Source organism: Phymastichus coffea, unplaced genomic scaffold (genome assembly GCF_024137745.1).
Source record: "Phymastichus coffea isolate CEN01 unplaced genomic scaffold, Cenicafe_Pcof_1.1 PCOF00001, whole genome shotgun sequence".
NCBI classification, from domain to species: Eukaryota; Metazoa; Arthropoda; class Insecta; order Hymenoptera; family Eulophidae; genus Phymastichus; species Phymastichus coffea.
The window spans coordinates 13,158,141-13,185,124 of NW_026706812.1; the positions used below are offsets into that span (position 1 = coordinate 13,158,141).

General features: G+C 30.8%; 1 protein-coding gene across 5 annotated transcripts in view; it reads left to right on the forward strand.

The window, feature by feature from the left end:
* The window catches only part of LOC131673846 (serine/threonine-protein kinase BRSK2), a 175,079-nt gene extending 164,226 nt beyond the window's left edge, over positions 1–10,853 (forward strand). For 3 of the 5 annotated variants that reach the window (XM_058953316.1, XM_058953822.1, XM_058953892.1), the window contains one exon: positions 9,429–10,852. In XM_058953316.1, coding sequence (XP_058809299.1) covers positions 9,429–9,638 — 210 coding nt within the window. In that variant the 3' untranslated portion in view covers positions 9,639–10,852. Of the gene's footprint in view, positions 1–9,428 lie in introns of all 5 variants that reach the window. The other 2 variants (XM_058953953.1, XM_058952575.1) reach the window with 2 other exon arrangements.
* Positions 10,854–26,984: the final 16,131 nt, after the last annotated feature.

A 26,984-nucleotide genomic window follows, 5' to 3' on the forward strand; every position in this document is an offset into this window, starting at 1 on the left:
CACTACAAAGCTACATTAACGTATTTCTTAAAATCATAAATTTATTAAGTTATTTGATTTTTTCTAAATTAAAAATTTTATGATACAGTTGACAATAATTTTCAAACTTACTTGTTTCCACACTGAGCGATTCCTTACGACTAATAATATACACAGAAATTCCTTAGGTTTTTAACCTAAGGAATTTCTACGACTACATCGCTAATATCAATCGTAACGCGATTTATTAATTGTGAATTATTAATGCCCCGTCGGCCAACCTGCCCCGGTCACCCCTACTCGAAGATACATGCGTGCTTCGTGCACACAGTAGACATAGGATATACATATGATATTATTTTTTATTTTATAATTTGTTATATCTTCTATAAGTTTGCATCAAAAGTAAAATATTAATCATTCTAAAGTAGAATATTAATACCAAAGTTATAAGTAAAATAATAAATAAGAAAGTGTTATTAATCTATTAACGACCATAGACGTCATTTTTTGGACATACTTTTGAACACAAAATCCATATGTAAGACGAAACAATATATTGATCCAAGGTACCATTCCTTTTGTTATTGAGTATGCTGAATACGAATCCAGGCTCAAAATTTTATTTGCAAAATTAAATATGACGGGTGTTTTTACAAAAAAAATAGTAAAAATTCAAATATTTTTCTATCAATTTTTTTCTAGCATGAAACGCGTCAATATCGAAATCTTTCTTCAACCATCGATATAAAAAATTGTTGAACTACAACAGGAAATTTACATACAGGAAATTTTTATATAAGTTTTCTTTCCAAAATGACGGATTAAATGCAAAAACCTGAAAAAAAATTCGCTTTTGTTACCACTGTTTTTCTTAAAAAATTGATATTTCCGGAAATGTTATAAAAAAATCTGAAAAAATTCTAAAGTATTTTTTGGCTAATTCTAAGACTTTATTTCCTTATAAATTTTTTCTAAAGCCTATAGTTTTCGAGCTAAACATTATCAAACATTCTGCGAATTCTTTCTAGCAGTTTTGATTTCTTTTGATTAATCAAAAATTTTCTCCAAAAAATTTTAAAAAATTTGAGTGGTTCTTGATAAATTTTAAGATATTTTTCTTCTATAAAATTTTTTTCTATACCTTATATTTTTTAAAAAAACAATGGCAACGAAAGCAAATTTTTTTTCAGGTTTTTGCATGTTATACGACATTTTGGAAAAAAAAACTCTTATATAAAAATTTCCAGTTAAAGTTCAATAATTTCAAGAATAATTTCAATATTGACACGTTTCAAGTTAAAAAAATTAATAAAAAATTGTCATTATTTTTTGTAAAAAACATCCTTCATATTTAATTTTGCAAACAGAATTTTTTAATTTTGAGCCCGGATTCGTATTCAGCATCCCCAATGACATAAGGAACGGTACCCTGGATCAATTTATTGTTTCGTTTTACATATGAAATGTGTGATCAAATCCATTTCCAAAAATGACGTCTATGGTCCTTAATAGGTTAATTATTCCGAAAAAGTTCTTTATGAATGTAGTTTTTTACTTTTTGTTCATACGTATGGGCTCCAAAAAATATTTTAATAGAATCTCATGATTTAACTTAAAAAATGCATTATATAATAGTCTGTAAATAAAGACATAAGTCAATGACCACTTTTCAGAAAGTTTGTCCTTGAAATTTGTGAATAGTCATAGTATGAACTAATTTAATTAGAATTTGCTTTCTCTTGAAGATAAATGGATATTCATTATCGTGAAACGAAGATATTCGATTCAAGAAAACTATTTGACCAACTTTTTCGCATGTTAAAATTTTGTATTTGAATAATTGATCTGATCAATTCATAATTTATAATCATAAGTTACATTAATATTACAATATAGATCAGAGGGGTAAAGTGGGAAACGGGGTAATGTTGGAAATGTCACTTTCCAGACAAATTATCAAAGTATATTTGTCATGCGCTACTGGCATGTATTTGTAGTGATCGTAAGCAAATCTTTATAGTATACCAACGCATGCAGACGTATTTTTGTGCTCTTTAGAATTTTTTAAAGTTTTTGAAAAGTTTCCCACTTTACCCCACTTACTTCTACAATTTATTTTTAAATTCAATTTGTGAGATGGTAAGCATGATGGATTGCGAGAATTTAAATATTCGGTCATAATGTCATCTAATTCTTTCATTATTATTATGTATCACGCTATCAATTACAGTATATAAAAATTTATTAGTAACTAATAAAATGGAAATTTGTTCATTGATATCGTCTATATTTTCATTTCTAATTAATAATATCGCACAACTATCCGTTTCATCAAATTTCTTGTCACAAATAAATTTACCAAAAATATAATCAACAAAGTTTGTTGAAAATAGTAATATTCAATATTAAGGAATATCATTATAATCTGACAAAACAATATCTAACAAAAATTTGTAAATTAAATTTCATTTGGTGAAACTCTCATATTTAGTAGTTAACTTAAGTATTGTAAAATGTTTCCACGATAAATTTTTTTTATGGGTGGATTTAAAACGTCATTTTTTGTTCCTTTGATTTTAATCGGTAAGAGTTGTAAAATCACCACTCTAAATCAAAATTTTTCCACTAAATGGTAAATAATTTCTCATAATACATTACAAGAATTCATTTGCAATATCTAAAGCGTATCTATGAATCGTTGAAAATTGGTCTCGAATATTTTTCTTAATTTTTCAGCCTCTTAAGGTTGTACTTTGATATCCGATGAAAAATAGAATAACCTTGAGTATTTTAATGTCGCAATAAATAATGTTATAATAAATAAAGTTTTCTACTTTATTTAAACTTTCTTAATTTTTCAGCCTCTTAAGGATATTCAATGATTACAGTTAAAATGAAGCGTTGAATTTCTCGCAATTGCCCTAGGTGGTAATTGCGCCCACCTTTGTTGAATTTTTGTTTTTGTTTGATTGATTACGCTAATTAAGAAGAGGTTTGAATGTTTGGGGAATTAAGGAATGGAATTAGGAATGATTTGGAAATAACTCGACACTTTCATTTATGGGAAAAGCCTCGAAGGCATAAAAAACCCATTTTATTGACGGAACGAACAATGAGATTAAGAACGAGAATACAAAGAACAAGAAACGATTAACCACGTGTACGCGAACCGCGCGCGAACAATAGAAACTTCGACGCTATGGAAATTCCCGCACTCACACTCTCACACACAGATTTGGTATCACCTTGTTGGCTTTTCAGCCACCTAATACGCCTACACAGCCCGCAGGCGTTATTGTAGGACGCGATCTTTTTTTCTTTTAGTTGTAAAGCGGTTCGCTTTTTCTTACCGTTGACAAGTCTCTTATCACTTGCTGCTCACTCGTGTATTTCTCAACAACGTCTGACTGCTCGCTGTCCCCCTCTCCGCCGGCAAGCGAGAAACCGGAAGTCTCGCTCGCATAACCATACGCATACTCACACGCATACACACACATGTAACGTCGCAACGGAACAACAGTTAAATTTAAAAGAAATCTTTGAAATATAAATATGTCATTCTATAGATTAAATATAGGCACCGTGAATTTTTTCAATATTTATTACCATGGATTCCAAGGAAAAATTAAATCGGAAAAATGCTAATAACATGCGTTTTTATGGGCGACTAAATAATCAAATTAATTACGATGAAAATAGTTAACAGAAAAAAATCAAAAATGCATCTTACGTCAGCTTATAATTCAAAGAAATTTTCTATATATATTTTTGTATATTTTACCGAGCGATTTACAAAGTATTTAATTGTTAAATGAAGAAATTTTTTGAAATGGAGCCGACTACATAAGAGACTTGGCAACGCTGTAATCTATGTTGATATGCATATTCACATGCGTAAGTAATGCAGTAGCAGAAACTCAAACATAACTATGGTCCATTCAGTTAATCATCAGTGACTTTTTTTATATTTTAATCATGGGCTGTATACATTCTGATGCAAATGTGTCGTTTTACTTTGAGAATTAGTTATCAATTATTATAATGGATTAAAGACAGACGCACTTTAACAATTTTTCACAGCTGCAGTTTTTATTATCAAGTTACAATCGGAATTGGTGACCATATAATTAAAAAGTGTAATTCAAATATTAAATTTATAAAATATTGAAAACAATCCAGTGAATAAATGTGAAGATTTCTCATAGCTATGTGACAAGACGACAACTACCAATCTAAAGATACTAGCGCTGTTGCCAAGTCTATTAGCATAATGACGAACAAAAATCTATAAATAATGAATATAAGGAGACTCTAATACATTTAGTTTTGATCAAAGAATGATTTTGACGTAGTTTGATTAATATAATTCTGATTGAAAATTTATTGGTACAGTTTTTAAAGGTGACATATTTTACTTCTTTAAGTTAACAGTAATAGCTTACTCCTGTGTGAAAGCATAAGGCTGTGGCAGTTTCATGGTTCAACCATCCGCATCTAGATGGTAACGGCCAGCCACGAGCGGCAAGAAATACACTCACTGCATATATAACTCCGCATAGCGACACAAGCACTTCGAGCGTATGAGGCAGATGTTACCGGTCGTCGAGCCTCACTGATGAATCCAGTCGGTAGCATCGGGACGAAACGCTTTCTACCTTACCAACCTTCCGAGTGTGAGCCTGGCTACCTCTTTATGTGACCAACCTTTTACACGAGACTCCTCGTTCACACCTATACACACGCATACTTCTTCAATAGCCAAAGGGCCCTTCGCTATTCCCCCACCCTTCCGCTTCAGACCATTGAACATCTTTAAATTTCTGAGTCTTCTATGAAATTCGGAGCCTATAATGAAAGAATTATCACAAAAATTATTTAATTATAATAAATTTTTTTAAGTAATAGATGATACATTACTTTAACATGTAGTATAAATGATTCTCGACGCTCTCGTGTAGATAATTTTGTCAGCGTACCTTCTACCAATTGAATGTCATCTCTTCCGATACGCTTACTTTTACCACTTCTTTTAGGATTGATGAAATGGCATAGCACGTAGAATAATAATGTATCTATTTTTTTAGGAAATATAAAAAATAGAATTGATTAAATCATGTAAACGAATAACATAATTTCCTAGTGAAAAATTATATACATATTTTGTATGTAATAATATATAAGTAAACATAAAGATAATCTTAAAAAAACAATTCAAACTTATTAATATAACTAATTATCAAATGTTATCTGTGAATATTGTAGAATATGCAGTATTTAATTAGCAAATTTGATTAAAAATGTACTGGTTCATTTGAATTTATTTTACTAACCTGTAGTTAAATCACTAGATGTTAAAAGACCAAGCAATATTCTGGACAATTATTACTTTGGCATCTTGATTTAGTATTTTAATAAATGATTCTTTGACTTTTTTCTATTTGTCAATAAAACTTTATCACAATATAATTATCCAAAATAAATGTCAGATTGAAACACTTTTAATTAATAATTGATACTTAAAAATTTGTAAAACGAATTATTAATGAATTAGTTTTGTATCAGTTTTTTTTCCTTCTTAAGTTTGCAGGCATGGGAATTGATTCAGACTTGTGAATCTGACGCCTAAAAAAATTTTTTAATCATATTTTTGAGTTTTCATGAGGTAAAACGTTTTCTCCCTTTTTCCAGATTATGTCTCCGCTTGAAATTTTATTTCCGGATTTTCCGTTTTTAAGAAAATTGCGAAAAAAAATCGGGCGTTCGTACAGCGCGCAAAATGTATTAAACATTTTTCTCCTGTTTAAAAAGAAATAATATCGATAGCGGATGATAGCTCCTTATTCCCGGATTACGAAACAATTTTCCTTTTGTCGATTTTCTATCCAAAATTGAGGAAAATGTAAAAATTAGTACAGGTCAAACGTTTGCTAATCACCAGATATCCCTATATGAGTTCTACATTGCGTAATTATAATAATAAGTAATTCAAATTCTACTCAATTAACCATTCACATTTTATGTACATATACATAAATAATTTTGTCTAAGGTTTTCTATAAGTTTGTCAACATGTCAATTTTATAATTAATATTTTAACTATATAAAATAACATAAATCTGAACAAAGTAATAAAAAAATTGAATTGACTAGTTAAAATTGAAATAAACAATCATTGATCAAAAATTTATAACTTAGTTTTATATTTGTTGAATTATTTAATAACGAACTTAATTTTACTTCCATTCTTCTTAACAATATAAAGTAATAATCCATTGTAGCATATTATAAAAATACTTCAATATACAGGTCAGGTTAAAAAAAACTATATTTGTTTTGTCAAAAATATATTTGTTTCAACGTAGCAACAATTTTGCTAATTTTGTGGATAATGATTACGATTAGGTATTTGCATAAAAAAATATAAATAATCCAACCTTACTGTTTTATAGTTTTTAATATATTTTATAATACGACATATTTTTCACAATGTTTATCAATAAATATTGTATACGTAACATAAGCAAGGAAAAATAAATTATATATTTTTGACAAAACAAATATAGTTTATTTTAACCTGACCTGTATATTGAAGTATTTTTATAATATGCTACAATGGATTATTACTTTATATTGTTAAGAAGAATGGAAGTATAATTAAGTTCGTTATTAAATAATTCAACAAATATAAAACTAAGCTATAAGTTTTTGATCAATGATTGTTTTTTTCAATTTTAACTAGTCAATTCAATTTTTTTATTACTTTGTTCAGAATTATGTTATTTTATATAGTTAAAATATTAATTATAAAATTGACATGTTGCCAAACTTATAGAAAACCTTAGAAAAAATTATTTATGTATATGTACATAAAATGTGAATGGTTAATTGAGTAGAATTTGAATCACTGATTATTAAAATTACGCATTGTAGAACTCATATAGGGATATCTGGTGATTAGCAAACGTTTGACCTGTACTAATTTTTACATTTTCCTCAATTTTGGATAGAAAATCGACAAAAGGAAAATTGTTTCGTAATCCGGGAATAAGGAGCTATCATCCGTTACCGATATTATTTCTTTTTAAACAGGAGAAAAATGTTTAATGCATTTTGCGCGCTGTACGAACGCCCGATTTTTTTTCGCAATTTTCTTAAAAACGGAAAATCCGGAAATAAAATTTCAAGCGGAGACATAATCCGGAAAAAGGGAGAAAACGTTTTACCTCATGAAAACTCAAAAATATGATTAAAAAATTTTTTTGGGCGTCAGATTCACAAGTCTAATTGATTCATCTAATCTAACTAATTTTGAGAAATCTGAGCTAATTCACACGCGAAAAGAACGCACTAAACTAGTTATCAGATTATCCTAAGGTTGAAGGTTATTAGGATTCCATTCAATGTGTTCATCACCTAAGAGAAATATAATAAAATAATATCAGATTAAGAAATTATAATGAAAATGTGAAGAAGGATTAGATTTACTTACCAGTAATTGCAGTTTCTAATTCTTCTTCAGTCAATATATTGTAGGGTCATCCATGTTCTTTCACAAATAATTATTTGTCATCGCTCAACTTTTTTTTGATATAATAATATGGTTCCACAGCTTGCGACAAGCTAAAATATTAATTTTTTTATACTTAGTCACAGTTTGGTTAAAACTAGTTAAATAAGTAGTAAGATATTCATATTTAAAAATATGTGCTATTTCATTAGCTAATATTTCAAAGCGTTGCTTGGTATGCTAAAATATATAATAAAATATAATTTTTTGATTAAAAATATTATGTCTTTTTTAACTCACACAAATTTTCCTACTTGTTCACTTTCATTAACGTTTCTCAAAATAATAGCTTTTTCTCGAACAATGACCAATCTGCACAGTCTACTTATCTGATGTTCTTATACAATGGCACATTAGTAATCTGAGAATTTGCATATTATTTGAAAGTTTCTTTTCCTTCTATTTTTTTCATATAATCTAACAGACCCTAAGAATTTACAAATTCAATTTATTAGTTGAAATATTAAAAGTAGTTATTTAATACTTATGCACTAATATAATCAGGATTGATTGCATAGTGATTTGACTCTACTTCTACGTCATTAATTACATCTGAATTTTGTACCGCTTCTAGGTTATTTTCAGGTAGACTATATGCATTTTCGTAAAGAAAGTGAAATTTATTTGTAATATCTGGCAGAGCACTTCGGTTTTTATTTAGATTCAATTCCAGAAGCTATAGATAAATTGTTTATAATACAATTATAATTCTTGCACTAACTTGCATAGGAAACATTCAATGTACAATTTACCCCTTCACCATTGATTGAAATACTTTTGATAACTAAAACCAATCAATTTACTATTACTTGAAAATAGTGATACTCTAATTATCAAACAATAGTCCAAATCAATATGAAGACATACTTTTTTAATTAATGTAATATAAGATAATATATGTTTTTATAATAAACGTTTACTCAAAATAATAATTAGAAGTAGTTTTATGATATTGAGAATTAAGGTATGATGACATAACTAACTTAACGTTTTTTTAAAAAATAAGAGCAATAAAAGTTTTAAGGTGTAAATATTTGTATATTAAATATATTTTTTGAATGGAAATAAAAGTACGTTACATTTGTTATTGTTACTAACCAATTATCTGATTTTAACAATTTAAAGTTTTTATCGATATAGTAATAATGATAAACAATAATGCAGAATGATCATCCTAGATAATTGCAGTTGGAAAAATCGATGAAATAACAGTTTCAATGTGATCAATTATAACATTCAAATATATGAAATATAAATTAAATAAACTAACTTCCTAATTACAAACTGTAACCGATTAATGTTGTAAATTTATATGTTAACATTGAACAGAATATCAAGTAATGATAAATAAAAATGATAAATTAATTAAAATTTTAGTTCTAAAATATTTAAGCAAATAATTAACTTTAAGTAGATTTATTCATTTCTTCTTAACGGTAAAAGGTCAACTAAACTTTGCTATTTATAATATAAATTATGAATAAGATTTCATATATTAATATCTTGGGAAGTAATATTATTTGGCAATTTTTTCTATATTCATGTGTTTAAAACTATGACTTAATTTTCTTACTAATCTCAAACGCCAGTTGATTATTTATTTATATAATATTCAAAGTTGACAGTTGTGAAACGTTTCAACTTATATAATCACATAATGTATTCCATCGTGTATTGGAGTATTAAGTTGCTTTGTAAAAATTTTAGTTTATGAACAACCCGTGAGTAAGCAAAAAAAATGAAAAAGGTGGCATGACGTGTCTAGCCGTCTAATAATTTACATTATATACAATTTACTATATATATATAAGAACTAGGCTAATTTTAATATAATCAAAATAGTACCAGGGTATTTTATTAATGTATTATTAAATTTCAGATTAATTCAGACCTGGAATCGGATCGTACAAAGTTTGAATCTCAATCTGCAGTAGAGGAAAACAAGAACTCTTCTTGCTCGACGTTGCCGATTGAAAATAAAGATGCTAGAATAATAAACAGCCAGGCAAGTAGCGATAAAATTGAGGCATACCAAAACAACATGGAAGAGCAATTCACGAAAACCCAGAGTGATACCAACGTGGCGTGATACAACCAAATTTATATTCTTTTTCTTCATCATTCTAACAGAAGACTTTATTATTGTATTTTTTCGACACTCCGTGCGCAAAGTGCGTCTTTCCCGCACGCTCGGCAGAAAACGTGCGTTGAAAATCGCACTTTCCACACGTCGTATCAAAAGATACGGTACGGCACATGTTCGGGAAAGAGTTTCTCGTCTCGTGTCCCCTTCCACCCTCGCTTCGCTCGGGTGTAAACGCCACACGAGACCAGAATCTACTTTCCCGCACTTGTATCGTAATGTACTATTATTGTGTACTTTTCGTTTACTCCTATATTTGAGTTTGTAAAAATTATATTTTATTGATGAATGAATCGGCTTCATTTTAAATGAAATTGTAACAAGCTTCAAAAATTTCACTAAAGTTTGCGCGTTTTTTAATAGTGAAGAATATTTTATGATATAATTTACTGAATTAAATTGGATATTTTCAAACAGTTGTATGGAAATTCATATATATCTTATAATATAACAACAGTAATCAAGTAGGCATACATTAGAAATTGAAATTAGTATTCATTTCTATTTTCTGTTATATATATATAAGAATCATCGACGCCAATATTCGTAATTAAATTACCTGCATCAATATTATAAGTGTATAATATATACCTATTTTTTTAATGCTTTCACAATCATAGTTTATCAAATAAAGAAACACGTTGACACTTATTAATAATGAAAACATGATAAGCTTTGCTTGAGTATACTGCCTTTATAATATTGAATATTGTATTTTTCTCTTTTCAAATGTATTTAGATTATAAATAAAATGTTTTCTTACAACGGATGAGATTAAAACCTAATAAAATATATTTGTTAGTTTATGAAACATTTGAAAAAATTTGAATTTTTCTATAATTTCATTTTGAAAAGCCATCAATGAAACTTTTTTAATATGTTAATAAAAATATTATACAATAAGTATAAATAAAACATTTTTTGACAAACTCATCTCAATATTTGAAATTTGAGACTGAGTTCCTCTGCAAATAAAGTTTGTATAAAATTTTGAAAGTATTGATAATTGACGATGTAAGAATTAAGAAATTCATATCCTAAACTTTCGTTTTTTATTTGATCACTTACCGTATTTTATTTTTGTAAGAGATTAGTTTTTTTGGGGGGGATAATGGAAAAGAGTTGCATGAAACTACTCTTTTAATACAAAATCTGTGTAACGTTTCCAAATACATTCAAAATAAAATGTTTCTATATTATCCGATCATCGTGCAGATAATCTACTTTATTTAATAATAATCTATTGCAAGCATTGCCATGGAAACCATTCCTTGCTCGAGTTACTTATTTTTTGACATTACATTCTTTTTTCCAATTTGCAATACATTACTCAAAAGCATTTTCCATGTGTGTAACAATAGTATTTACAACACCCAATAATAAATGTAACTTAAAAGGTGATAATGTGATATATTTAAAATTTTAGTATCTCTATGGCCTGGAGTGATCATAGGATTTATACAGTTCTTACATTTGTAAGCATCTTTTTATTAGATCCTTTTTCACCCCAAGCATTCTAGTAATCTAAATTTTTTCCGAAAGTCCTATTCTTACCGACATTCTTAAGTTCATTTTTATGGATATGACACCATGTAGAAGGATAGCAGCTTGAATGTGATCCAATACCTAACAATACTTTCACGAGTTTCAAATCAATAGCTACATTATCAATAAATTCATCTATATTGAGTTTTTTCTAAATGTTATCAATGTTTTCACATATTTCTTATGCCAATTTAGATAAAGACAAAATAAATAATTTTTTTACATTTTTTGTTGCATTTTTTACATTTTTTAAAATATTGTTTGTTGCTACACCCAAAGCAGCTGCAAAATTCTTATTTTTGCCGCTGCCTAATTTCTTTTGTGCTGTAATTGAATTGGGTTTTGAGTTTACTGAAAGTTTCTATTGTAATTTTTTTTTATTATATGCATGTTTATTTACAATCTGTCTCGCATATTGAGGCAATAAGTAAATTTGATTACAGTTTAGCAAAAAAAATATACATGACGTTTAATAGAATACTTCATTGAGTATTCTATCTTTGTTTTACAAGATGCTTTGTAACGGGGTAAAACCGTTTAATTGTTATATTTGCGCGATTACCTTAAAAAGACACGCGAAATTGTCAAGGCTCAATACGTATTCGGGAGAGCACGAGAAAGTATGCGTCAGTCAACCGATATTCATTGATAACCTATACTAAATTGAGTGGAAGCTATGAGGTACGAGCGAATCGAAAAACACTTGTTAATAATACGAATTGAATTCTTTTTATTATACCTCAAAATCTACAGAAGGTCGGCCCGCGCGTTTGTTTACATTCGCGCTCGCTCATCGGCAACACGCTTTGCCGGTACGCTCGCTGCTCTTCGTTGTCAGAGCCGTTACATGCACGCATCGAATATTAAAAACGAGTTATTTTTCATGCAGTCACGATCGCGAGATTAAGCTGGCCAGCTTACCTTATTTTTGCAGACGGTCGGAGAACAACAAGGAGTAGTCGCACTGCACGAAACAGTCTATTATTGTTTTGTTCGCGGGTCGCGGACGCGCACACGGAGTGGTTTCGCCCTCGATGGCGAAACCTCACACACACACACTGCTTGGTCCCAAGCTGTTGGCAGGATGACTCCTTGGAGGCTGCGATCCCGGATCACTGGCTGCTGCTGCTCTGTCGCGTTGTATTCGTCGAGGATGCGTAATTTGGCGGTGATAATAGCGATAGCGGGCGGACACTATGATGGTCTATGCTTCACTGGTTCGAATTCTACCGCGTGCGTTCCGTCTGCTCGCGTGCCGAATTCCTTCGTTACGTATTTTGTCCCCCCGGGAGGTGCTGCCCTCACAGACAGCAATAAAGTTAAATGGTTAGCGCTAACTTGACGTTTACCGTCACAGCTTATAAAATTACAATTTATTTATTTATTTATGTACTTAATATTTTATGTTTCTTTAATCTGGTATTTGTAATGGATATCTTGAGTAGCTTGTTGACAAGTTTATTCGGCTGATTTTGAAGTCTGGAATTATATTTCTCGTAGAATGTTTTAATTTCTTCTTTGACTGATGGAACTTATAAATCATTCCTAATAATTTTTTTTCTAACGAACCAAGGGACCCGTTCTATACTACGTAGCACTTTCGACTGAAATCTTTCAAATATTTCTATATTCGAGCTTGTCGTAGCACCCCATAGCTGAATACCATAAGTCCAAATTGGTTTGAGTATAGCTTTATATAACAGTAGCTTGTTTTCGATTGACAGCTCCGATTTTCCTTCCGTGAGGCAGTACATTGTCTTCCATTTCAGACCCAATTGTTTGCGTTTAGTGAAGATGTGGTCTTTCCATGTAAGTCTTCGGTCTAGGAGAATACCTATAAGTATTTTACTTGGTTACTTTTTGGGTTGTATTTGTCGTTTAGTCTAATAGATGGACAGGTATTTTTTCGAAGTGTAAACGTTATATGCATTGATTTACTTTCATTTATTGATATTCTCCAAGAGCTTAACCATCTTTAAAGATGGTTATTTGTGTATTTTTGTAATGTTTTTGTGTAATTGTTGGTGCGGAGTGTGGTGTTAGAATTGCTGTGTCATCTGCATATGTTGCTGTTTGAATGTTTATGGATTTTGGTAAGTCCGAGGTGTAAAGCAAATAGAGTGTTAGGCCAAGAACACTGCCCTGTGGCACTCCTGCTTTTATAAGCTGGCGTCTTGATTTATTTTTATTCATTTTTATCTAAAAGACTCTGTTTTTTAGGTATAACTGCAATATTTCATAGTACTGTTTAGAAAAAAACTTTTGAGCTTTTGCAGTAGAACCTTATGCCAAACTTTATCAAAGGCCTGGGCAACATCAAGAAATATGCCAGTGCAATACTTTTTCTCTTCAATAGCATTTCTTGCAACGGATATTATTTTGTTTACTTGTTCGATAGTGGTATGATTACACCTAAATCCGAATTGATGATCTAGGATAAGTTTTCTTTGTACTATTATTAGGTTAATTTTGAAAAATATTGGTAGTAGGCTAATCGGTCTATATGAGGTTACAAGTTCTGGTTCTTTACCAGGTTTAAAAAACAAGATAATCTCTACTATTTTCTACTGTATAGGAAAATAACGCAAACGTAAACATGCATTAAAAATAATTGTTATGAACCTTATTGCTATTATGGGGAACATTTGAATTATTTTGCCAATAATATTATTATATCTGGGGGCTTTCTTATTTTTACAATATTATTAATTTATAATATTTCTTTAATTTTAATTGATTTGATACTTGTACTATCTTGGACCTCTGGTGTTTTCAGTAGGGTTTCTTCTTGTTCGGTGATTAATTTTTGGGGAGGTGTGAATACTGTACAAAGATGGCTGAGAACGTTTCAACTTTTTCCTTGTCGGATTTTGCCCATTTTCCTGAAGGCCTTCTGATAGATGTAACTGATCTTTTGATTCTTTTGGTAGCTTTCCATAGTGAATAATCTGTTGCTTCTGTCAGACTCAGAGTTTTGAGATATTCCTACATTTGTATGTTTTTTTATATAACATTTTCTTCAGTTCTTTGGATACTTTGTTTATTTTTGTCTTATCATGAATCGATCTGATTTTCTGGTATCTTTTTCCTAGTGATCTCTTTTCTTGGATTTTTTAGACTATTACATTGGAATTGATTTGCTGTGTTTTATTGTTATTTATATTATTAGAACATTTGTGAATAGCTTCCATTAGAATTAAGTTGAGTGAATCGATATTGCTTTCTATGTTATTGGCTGATTTTAGAGGAATATTACACAATATGCATTCTTCGATGAAGCGAGTATATTTTTTCCAGTCGACTTTAGTGTGGTTGTTTACAGGATTAATTACGTGAGAGGTTAGATTAATCAATATCGGTGAGTGAACTGAAGTTAAATCTAAACATGCTGACATTTCAAAATAATTTTTATTTAGTCCTTTACTATTACAAAGTCAATCAAATCCGGAAATTTGTTTAAGTCTGTTGGCTAGTATGTTGGTTCTCTAGTGGATATTGGAATATAGTTATTTATTTGTAATATTTCGTATAGTACTTGGCCTCTGTATGTTGGAGTTTGTGACCTTGAACCCCACCACGGATCCTTAGCATTATATCGTCTTCTGCTATAAAGTAATTTCCTAATGTGTTGAAAAAGTCTGTCAAATTTTCTTTTGTAATTTTTTATTTGGAGGACAATAAACAGCTGATATTGTTATTGATCCGTCTTTATCCTAAACGATTACACTGGTTGCTTGTAAGTAGATTTTACTAGTGTAAGTGTGAATATAATGGTTTTTGTTTTGTTTTGATTATAATCGCAGTACTATTATAATGTGCTTTATTAAGCAGGTGATTGGTTATATGTACAGTGTAGTTTGGTATATTAAGATAGTTTTTACTTGTAAAGTGTGTTTCTGATATCAACATGATGTCTATATTTTCGTAGATCGAAAATGCTTTTAATTCGAGGTGCCTCTGCATAAGACCGTTTGCGTTCCAGACAGCGAGTTTTAGACTGTTCATTATGCCATTTTGTTTACTAGAATAGTTAAAAGATTTAACATATTATCTATTCTCTGCATCAGCTGCTCCATGACATGTTCGAGTTTGTTACTTGTGTTCAGTTTGTTGGTATGTTTGCTTAGCTTTGTTTGAATAGTTGTTTGTTTTGTTATTTCTATCTCACTCTGATAATTTTTTTTTTATATTACTTGTGCATATATTATGTTTGGTCTAACTCTATTGCCGTTGAAATTTAAATTTAAATTTGAATTTTTATAAGTTTGAATATTGTTTTTATTTAACATTTTTTCTCGTAATCTAGGAAATAGTTTCTGCTGTAATTGCTTACGAACTAGGCATCTTTTATAGTTTGCGGTATGATTTCCTTTGCAGTTTGCGCATGTTACGTTTGGTATTTTTTGTTTAATGGGACATTCTTTAGTTTGGTGATATTCAGCACATTTCACATACACAGCACTCTTGTAACAATAGTTTTTTGTTTGCCCGTATTCTTGGCAGTTTTGATATTGAGGAATTTCTCTTTTATCATTTGGTGGCTCGAATTTGATTACCGTATTTAATAGTCGGTTTACTTTATAAATTTCCTGGCTTTTATAATCATGTTTAATTTCAACTGTGAAAAGTGGCAATGGTAGTTTAATTTATGACAACAAAGTAATAATTGGCGAATATTTTTCTAAAGTTGTCTGCTGAATTTTGATTTTATTTTGTCCCATTACCTTTAGTTTGTAGTTGTCTTTTGCTATTTCATGTAGTAGATTTTCTAGTGGACGAATATTTTTTACGTTGTAGACGAAAATTAGCGGAGATGTGTTTCGTCCTTACTTTAATTTTCTTTATTATCTTGTAGTGGCTCGTATTTATTTCTTGTGTTACTTAGCCAGTACCCCGATAATTGGGCTTGTCGCTTTTTGTTTTGATTTCGGTTGTCTGGACTTTTTTGTTTTTTGTCTTTTGCCGATCACGATTTTCTAGTTTTCGTTGTTTTTATTAGGAGTAGACATGTCATCTCCTAACTGGGTTGCCACTTTTATTATGGTGGCCGTTATTTTATTTTTATGGAGTAGTTTGAGTAGATGAATTTAAATTTGAGATTCAACTGTCACTTTACTTGATTGGCTAATACTTTAGTTTTTCGGGTAGAGCAGAGTGTTAACACGTCTACACACCTCGGTGATCTACGCTGACTGATTTATTGAAATAGATTCTTCTTTTTACAATTATAGAAGGATTAACATACAATTTCATGTGCTCACCACCTTTAAAGTCGCGACAAGCTTAAATTGATAACACCCTTATTTTCTTCAGATTAATAATTTTTAATTATTTAGTTATCAATTCTGAAAGAAGTTATTTTTGTTTCTTTTCCGGCAAATTGATGATCTCCTCTTGTAAAGTCATTACTGTGGAAGACGACATACATTTGTGTGAACTCCCCTTTTCCAAAGAGACATAATACTCAGCTCATTTTTTTGTTGAAATTTTCTCTTAGTTCTTTTCTGGTCTTTATTTTTTTACTTTCGAATTTATAAAAGATCTTGATAACTTATACAATAAACAATTATATTTATCACTAATATTTGATCTGCTGATGTTTCTTTGAAAATCAAATTTTTTATTTTTTATATTAAATTTTTATTTTTTATATTACGATAAATATTGCTTCTACAGAAAGTACACAAAAATTTTGGTAAGTGATGGTCGTTTAAATAATGATTCAAATTACATTTCGAAATTTTATTCTAGATGATTTTGCAATAAATTACGTATATAATAAATATTCTTAATTTTATCAAAATAAAGAAAGCAAATTCTATCGCGTTTTTCATCATGCCATAACGATCACGCTGAAGCTCCTGTATAAATATTTTTATTAGAAAAAATAACGTGATAATAGCTCAACTTAATAGTACAAATTTTCAAACAAAACTAATAATATTATATGCAATATATTATAGCTAACTTTATTTGCGCTCACGTAAACAAATTCCTTTGTCATTAATATGAAAATAAACACACTAATACACATACTATTTAACAGATTAGTAAATAATCCGTAATTTAGCTGTTACGATTAAATTCAAATTCTATGCGTACTTCTGTATTTATACAATTATAGATCTTTGATACATACGTCACATATTCTAATTGACATACGAAAACACTACTATAATTACAAACCATAAATAAAATACAAATAACCAACATAACTTTATATATATATATATATATATATATATATATATATATATATATATATAAAATTTTGATTAAAAATAATTTTTTCTATTAAAATTTCGAAATTTCGCGCATATTTAAAAACAGGATGGTCGATTATTTCAAAAAAAATTTTTTCTTCATCTGGATGATGAGCATGATACAACTCAGGTGAAAAATTCAAGGTGCAAGCACTTCTAGGTGACAACTCATTCAGCCGAGGTGTGATCTACTTACTATCTTCTTGGAGCAACAACCTTTCTAAATGTGCGATAACGTTTTGCGAGTGGATTATTTTTCCGCAGACAATGGCACTTATGATAATCATTTTAGCTAACCGGATCGTATTGTTTGCAAGATTGATCTAAGCTAATATTCATTTGTTTCACGAGGTAGATTTAGTTGATATGTTGATTAACAAGAGAAAAGTCGGTAAATGAAAATTACCACTCATTAGGTTTTATTAAAATAACAACCAGAACAACATAAATTACTCAAATTGATACACCAATCATTACATTAATAAATTAAAGCTATGTTTGTTTCACCTAGTCACCTAAGATCAAACTATATGTAGGCTATAGACTGCTTCTTTTTGGTGATTAAACTAAAAGTGAGAACATTTTACATAGCTGTTATAGCTAGAAGAGACGGCGTTTAAAATACTGTCGCGTAGGTAAAGGTTGGATCTTAGTCGGGAGATAAGCAGGGATAACGACCTTTCGGTTGAGCGTGCAGGTAGATAACTAAATTTTATACCCTGAGCGGACTAGGCTTATAGAAGATTTTGTGAAAAAGTCTCAGGTGTTTGCACTTGATTGCGATTGATTATTTAGAAAAGACAAGTTTATAATGCTTAGCAGAGTACACTTCCAGCTCTGAGTGACCGGGTAGCGAAGCTTCAAAATAATACAATGCAATACAATAATGGTACTATACTACTGATCTATACCACTATAGAAATATACTACTAAATTACTGAACGATTGCGGATCCTGATCCAGCCTTTTTATACCATAGGATGACTTGTCGCTCCCTTTCTTTTGCCAAATTAATATGCGGTACATAATATTCGCGGGATTAATATGCAGAACACGCTTAGTCTAATCTATCTCGCTAGATAGATTTACAAATCTTCCTGGGAAGATTGACAACTGGCATGATAGGAAGTTAAATTACTGATACATGATCAGTTATCATAGCCCGTCACGTACGTTTTTTAGTATCGACGAGACATGCTCACCCCTTGGAGTCCTTTGCTAGTAAAGGAAGGGACTAACTCTCTCCGAGCTCTACTGATCCGTAAGTGTATAATAGTTTTTTGTTTTTTTTTGTTGTTTTCTTTTGTGTTGGTTATTTTTTGTTGTTATTTGTTTTCTTTGTGTGTTATTATTATTCCGCTGGAATCTGGTTAAAACCTCCTGGTCCACATATTTGGCGCAAGGAGTATCAAAGAGCATATAATGTTTGGGCCTTACGCACTCGGCCTCCATGGCTAGTTGGCGGTATACAGATGTCGCTGTTATGCGTTTCCGACAGTTGAAACATCCTGACCAGTGCGCTGTATCTTGTCCGCAAAGGCGGTATGGATGGTGCAGGGCTCGCCCGAAGCCCTTGCCGCCGTAGGTTTCTTCGAACAGAAATCGTAGATGCAAGTGGCAGTGGTGGCTTTTCTTGAATATGTAATCCATCAGCTGGTGGTGACTCCAGCCTTCCTCGTCGTCGAACTGTAGGATTTCCGGATGCTCCATAGCAATTTATGTCTCCCGATTTTCCCATCGCAGCGTTAGCCTGTCCATGGTGGGTGTTGATGTCCGGACGGCTTGAATTTCTTCCAGCGTTCAGGTCCTTTTAACTCGTTTGTGTGGTGGGCCGAGTGCGGTAGCAGCGGTGCATTTCATTATGCTGATAGATGATATTTGACAGGAGGTATATTTGTTCGACCTTTATTTTTCAAATTTAGAAAGTGGAGAGTGGAGGTGGAGTTTCTTTTCTTTCGGATTCTACAAGTGGGATTATTTTTACGGCTATGGGTTAGAAGTGTGGAGTATTGTAGTCAGTTGGCGGCATGAAATATTTTCCGTCAAGTAACGTTTGTGCAGATTTGCAGATCATTCTTATTTGAGGGTTTAAGGACTGATTCAACTCTTGCATCGGTATATTTTCGAGTTTATAACTGCTGTTACTACATACTCTATATGTGCAAAGTATGCAACTGACTGCTATTATGAATGCTATGACGATTATTATGGTTATTCCTAACAATAAATTCGCGTGTAACAGTTTCATACGGTCCGGTTGTTCGTATTTGTTCTGACTATTATTTATTTTTGTAACATTTGAGTTTATCATTATTATTTTGTTTGTTGGTGACAGTGATACTTTTGGAATCACAAAATTTTCTGATTTTAGTTTTTTCTTAGCCCCTAAATAAATATGATGGTCCGTTTTAAGTTTGCATAACTGGGGAATATGTATTATCCCGGTGCCACTTAAAAACACAGGCTGTATTATGCCGTTACAATTTACGTAGAAAGAAATGTTGAACGCGACAACGTATAATAAAATATTATTTTGTAATGTTGGTATAAAATTGTAGTCTGTGTCGGTGCTTGCTGCAAGTTGACTAGATACAAGATTTGATTTTTCCAGTGACGTTAATAGATGAAACTCGCAGGAGTTATTGTTTGATTTTAGTACAGTTGATCACGGGCAAAAATAAAAGGAAAAAAATATGTTTACACTCGTTTCTAACGAAATTCTCGCTAACAAAGGCAAGGTTTCTCCCTCTGTCACAGTCAGATAATCGTCGTGTGGTCTAAGAAATTTAGCGATTTGGTTAGTTTTGTTAAGATATTGAAATACTGGTAGTGGATATATTTTGAAACTATGCATATTGCTGCTTGCGACAAGGGTAAAAATTACTTTGACAATTATGTTCTTACGACAATAAACTACGTTAACTTCTGTAATTTGTTGTAGGGTTATGGTATTAATTTTTGACATATGTATTGGCAATTTTGAATTAGTAATCACCCTGATAATTTTTAGTGCACTCAGCAAAAATCGCGGATTGAAGGAAAATTATTTGTTTTGCAAGAGTTGACGTACTTCATTTGATATGTATATAAATTTATGTAACATGTCGTTGATTTCAGCTAAAATAAAACTAATATGTGTAGAATTATATACTGAGCTCATTGCATTTGTAATGAAATCTGCGCGAGTTTTTCTAAAAAGTAACAGATTTGTTGCTGGTTGCAAATTATTTTTGGTGATATAAAATAAGCCATATTCGTCCATGTGTTCGGTTAAATTACTTTCGCGCATATACAAAACATCTTCAAGAGCCTTATTAGAATATTCGAGTAAGAGGCTATCTGGTGATGTTAGGACATCTCGCCCCCCGTTGGGTGCGTCAAAAGCGTACGCGTTGAGAGAGGTGCTGATCGCTTCATTGACATGTTCAAGTTTTTTCGTTTCCTCGTAGGCTGTTTACATAGAATTTTTGATGAAGTCGTTTATCTCGATTGTCTTGCAAGCTGTGGATATTTTCTCAAGTGTTTAAGTGAAGTTCTAATGCGACATAAGTACTGAGTTAACGTCAACAGCGGTGATTATGTTCCATTTCTCTTGAATAATTCGTATGTTAGGTCCTTTTTCAAAGTCGATTCCAGGTTGATTATTATACTGTTTCGTAGTTGGCTGATTTTGGCATATAACAGTGGTTGGTAGACTGGTGAAAAGGATTCTGAGTAACAGTATTTTGCTAGTATGAGCTGAAAGAGTTGTGATTATTAAAATTTTTGTCTTGCAATTGACAGCACTTTTGTTAAAAAGCTCAATCCATTCCCAATTCTCTATTTGGTCAACAATGTTTATTAGTATGATTGGGGAGGTGTTATTATTTTTACAGAGCAAGAATGGTGATACTCGTGGGAACGTGTCTGTAGGCTTATTAGTATTCGGTTTAAGTAGCTAGAGGAGTTTTGTTGTGTTTTGCTCTCGGGTGTCGGTGTTCTTTATGTCACAACGACCAGTAGTGTAATGTGTTTGTGTAGGAGTGTTTTTGTTACTGTATTTCTCAAAAATGCTTCTTATTTCTGCTATATATTTTATCGCTGTGTGCAGTCAGAGTAGTGTTCGTGAAATTGTTTTAAAGAGCGAATTTTTTTTGTTCGGAAAGGTAAAAGGCTGCCTATGCCGGGTGGTTTAGGAGATACGTCTATACGCAATTCAGGGTTGGGATATTATCGGATGATATGGTGTATGTAGTCTGTGCATTTAATGCATCGTATGGCGTACGGTGGCTTGTGAGGGCCAATAACTTTGACGTAGACAAGGTTATATGATAACTGGTGTTGTATAGATAGGGTTTTATGACAGTCTGTGCAAGTAGATAAAAAACTATTATTGGCGTAATAAATAACTTCTGCTTCAGTTATGTTTAATTCGTTATGCAATGTATTTTCAGTACGGGGTACTTTCCTGGGGGGTGATTGTTCATTAGTGTTATTTCTGTACATTTTGTGGAAATTTACAGAAGGGAACTGATAACAGGTAAGATTTTCGTTGTTTTGTAGTTGTAGAGTTTTGTTACAAGCCTGTAGCTACTGCGATGCCTTGTAGTTACTTGTCGGTATCATAAAAAAAATACAAAACGGTTGTGTTTTTTTTTCTTCTAAGGTTCAGTTTCGTTACTTTCTAAAAGACTCTGATATCGGGCGGATTGAGTCTCTTTTGATACGAGTGATGTCCATCAAATTTTTTTCTATTTGTACGGCATGTATGCGTGCGTCTTGTTATTTGTTGTAGAAGGTAAAAGGGCAAACCTAGCGTCTGATTTCATGTCTGAGACCCTTAATAAAAACGTATATAGCTAATTTTTTTCTCTGAGTTTCGTTTTCCGTGACTTCCAATAAGAACATTTATGCGGCTTTTTCCATGATCATGTATTTTTGTAATGATGTATTTATTCTGTATACAAATTTCAATGCGGTTTCTTCCTGCATTTGTGTTGATATACGTAGTTTTTTTTCTATTATTAAGTCTTCAAGTAACTTTCTTTTGGCTCTGTGATCCATGTTGTTAGACATACAATTAATTGTTGATTTTTATGTTCTGTTAATTAGCGGTGGAATTTCGGGTTCCGATAATACTGGATAGATCTGTCTCTGTATGTAGCTTGGTTTTTCAGGCTTGAGCTGGGTCAGTCGATCGTCACGTCCGATTTTAATGATAGCGGTTCGTTCTTCGAGCTGTAGTTCCGGTGGGGCTTCCTCGTTTAGCTTGTATGTGTTTATTTCTCTTTCAAGTTTCCTAGCTAGATAAAGTAACAAGTTAGTTAAAGAGTTCCAAAGTGCGCCAAGCAGGTGTATGCTAAAGCAATAGAGGGAATGAAGGGCATAACCATGTATTATGGTATCAAGGATAAAGGGTACCCCCCGTTAACAATGGTGAAATGCCCCCCTTCGAAAAACTCAAAATGAGCTATGGCTACCTCTTTGGGACTATTTAAGATACAGTTTGGCCATATAAGTAGTCCCCGACCCCTCGTATATATATATATAACCTATATGTATATATATATATAGGTTATGTATGTATAGGTTGTTATGTATGTATATATAGGTTATGTTATATATATATACGGGTATATATATATAACCTATATATAGGTTATATATATATACCCGTATATATATATAACCTAAAAACCACTATTTTCAAAAACTATTTTTTGTCTTGGGTACCAATTATGATATCGCTACGAAAATAAATCACGCGTATACTGTTTATTAAGACAAGTATGTGTGAATTTTTTCGATCTATATCAATGAGTTTTTCTAACCCAAACAAATTTTTTAAGTAAAAAAAAATTTTCAAAGTGAGATATCTTTGCTTCAAAAAATGGCTACACAACATTTTTTTTTTTAATTACGTAGTTTTTTATGAATAATTCAATGGTATACTTAAAAAGTTGAATTTCGCTGTGGGTCCCTGAAAAAAAAGCGAAAAACCAATTTTTTTCGACATTTTTTGTGGTTTTTGGCCATTAAATCTTCGCACACGATTTCTATGTAAAAACTAATTGTACCATTCGATTCTACACAAAAAATTACATGGAAAACATGTATAATAACCTATGAAATATTGTTAGCTTATCGTCACATAAATTCAAAAAGTAAAATAATCAAGCCCTAGAGACGTATGCAATCATAAATTTTACGTTTTATTAGGAAACTAGTCGTAAAATCGAGTAATTACGTTGTATATATGTAAACACACACACACGCACATGTGTGTTCATGTGACTGCGTGCATGTGCGTACATATGTTCGAGCGTATCTGTAAATTTACTACATGAACATACATATAATTATATAAGATTATATGTTTATTTATCATTATATAATTATATGTATATTTATATAATTATATAAAAAACTGGATTTTTCAAGATTTTTCTTAACTGTTAATGCTACTTCAATGACTGCGTTGATTTCTGAACTCAGTAGAGGTAAACTAGACATGTACCCGTAGTTATTAGCCTTGGTTTCTTATAATCAGGAGAGTCAAATATTTCAAAATTAAGTCAAAATATTTTGAAAACAGATTCAACCGCTTGGATTTGAAGTCGATTTGTTGTACCGATATAAGAGAATATAAATAAACAAACTTTAGAAAATTGAAAGGTTAAAATTATTACATTTTCAAAAACGCTTCCATAAATAACATTCACGATAGCGTGAGAACGAATTCGCCGCTGGTAGTGCTAGTGATATTAAAAACATAGATTGCGCGTACTACTTTATATGTAGATATTTTCACACTACGGCCCTGTATTCCAGTATTGATGGCACTAGCGCCTCTAACGGTGGAACTGCTTCCAATCATGATCAGCGCTGTTTCGAATCTGTGACAGTTAAGACACGGAACGTGGAGTGGAATTTGCATCGAGACGGAGTATGCAGTATACTGTACCAAAATCATGGAAACTATCTCCATGAGCAAAATCAAGATAGTTTTACTTGCTTACGTTTTCTACGAGTTTTGTTCATAGTAGTTCATATATAAATACTGATAAATACGTTGAGTTTCGAGACTGACTGCCAATTCGTGTGAGCGAAAAATATCCTGATCTAATATTTAGGCACTAAGAATTACAACTGGCATACTATATGAAAACAACGCCGACAACTGGAGTCGGCTTTAACCTGTAGTCGATAAACGGTAAAGTTTAACGTTTAAGAAATACGAACATACTAGGTACATATATACTATACGTCTGCACAAAAACAAGTTATTTTTTTTGTCAACCATCCCGTACTTTATCATAATTCTTACCTCGAAAAAAAAATATATAAAAATTAGAGCTCTTTTGAAAAGAATATTTTCTTTTTTTTCTCAAAGTTTTCAACCTAACGAAACAATCATAAACGTTATCTACCAATTAACTTTAAAATTATATTCACAATTTCTTGTTGATTATAATTCCAAAGATATATGCACGCTATCAATTAAGTGAACTTTCGAAATCATATTGTAAAAAATTGTAAAAAAAAAAGATACGTGTTGTCCTTATAACTTGAAATTAAGAAAAAATTAGTACGCATGCTATTTAAAAATCATTGTACATATGCAACTCAGAATGAACTATTGATATGTACATATGCATTGATAAAAGTAATGTTAAATTTTTAAGGCAATATTAATTTCACTGAATTTTTAACATAACCTGATAGCTTATCTAATAAAAATGACCATTGTAATTAGTTTGAAAAATATAATGATCTTAGCTCTGTAAGAAAGCAATAATTTTCTTAGCGTAGATTCACATTTTTTAAATCATTCAAAAATTCAGAACATTTTCTACAACACTATATAGTCCTAGTAACCCAGTACTTCATAAAATTGAGATCAGTATCCACTAATCTTTACAGATTCTTAAATAGAAATTTAATAGTTATCCAAATTTTTTCCCCATGGGCAGTTTACTTTTTGAAATTAATAGTTTTATGTACAAAACTTGAATTACTCAGTCATTTGAGAATTTTATTCATTTTGATTATCCAACCTCTTGGACTATAACCTCTTATTCTCTTATTTTTCAAAAATAAAAGCTATTTAGAAAAACTTGAAATTCATCAACTGTTACATTCTGATTTTTGATCCAGAAATTATTTTAATGTTTTTTTAATGCTTGAATAATACATACTAATAACAAAAATATTAATAATTATATTAGCAATAAACAAAAATATTAATAATAATAAACTGATATAGAAATCTTTTTCTTTGCTTTTTGACGTTGAAGTTTTAAGATATTGTAATTATTACCCTTTTTCGGGGTTCAAATCTTTGAAAAATAATACCGTTAAAATCGGCCGCATAGTTTTTGCGTTGTAAATTAAAAACAATTGAAATACGCTAGTTGTTAGTTAATTAATTCATGACTTGTGCAATTTGAAAGATATTTATTTCAAACACCAATGAAAAAAAGTGCTTTAACACGAGAAAACTATAGATTGAATTTCAAAAGAAAATTTTAAAATGTTTTGCTGGAAAAGCAGTTGTTGTTGATAATCTCGTTTTGTTAATAAGCAATTTTTTGCCCGTAGAATCGTCATACAGTTAACAGCTGGCGCTCATTCTTTTCGTTGAGAATTCTAGTTTAACTGAAGTGCAGAGGTCTGATCATTTTTTATTTAAAACATTTGAACAAGGCTTAATAACAAAAATTGTCTAATATTTGTTCGATATTAATAAAAATTCCGATTTGTATTGTTGGAAATATTTTTTTTTTTTATAATTACCTATGCAGAATTTGATATTGGTCGAGCTATCCCAAATAAAAAAAATGGTGATTTTAAAGCCAGACCGGTGTCAACTCCTTCTGGAAATGTTTGTCGCCAGGCTTCCAATTCAATTTGAGTAGAAAAAATTGATTTGTAGCAAGACTAATGAACCGGATTTCACAGTTTTTTTTTTAATTTTAGGTACTTCGATAAAATTTTAACTTCTGCATAGGTAATTATAAAAAAAAATGTTTTCAACAACACAAATCGGAAATTTTTTTAATATCGAACAATCTTGAACATATCTGATATTAAGCTTTTTTCGAATCTTTTAAATAAAAAATTATCAGACAACCACAATTCAGTAAGACTAAAATTCTCATCGAAAAGAATGAGCCCCGGCTGACAACTGTACGATGTTTTTACGGGCAAAAAATTGAATATTAATAAAACGTTTTTTTCAACAACAACTGCCTTCACAAATGCTGCCAAAATTACAATTTTGTTTTTTTTTATTACAGATATTCAAAATGTCGTCTGATGATGAGCCTCCGGTGAAAAAATCTAGAAAAGGGATGAATCAAAATGTATCTCATGTAATAAATATTTACGAAACTTGAGTGGATCTCATTTGAACATAAGCAGTCGTGAACAAGCTTCAGATTTTCATAAAAAGTATGAGATATTTGTACAAGAGGATGATGCTATTTGCTCCAAATGTTTCACT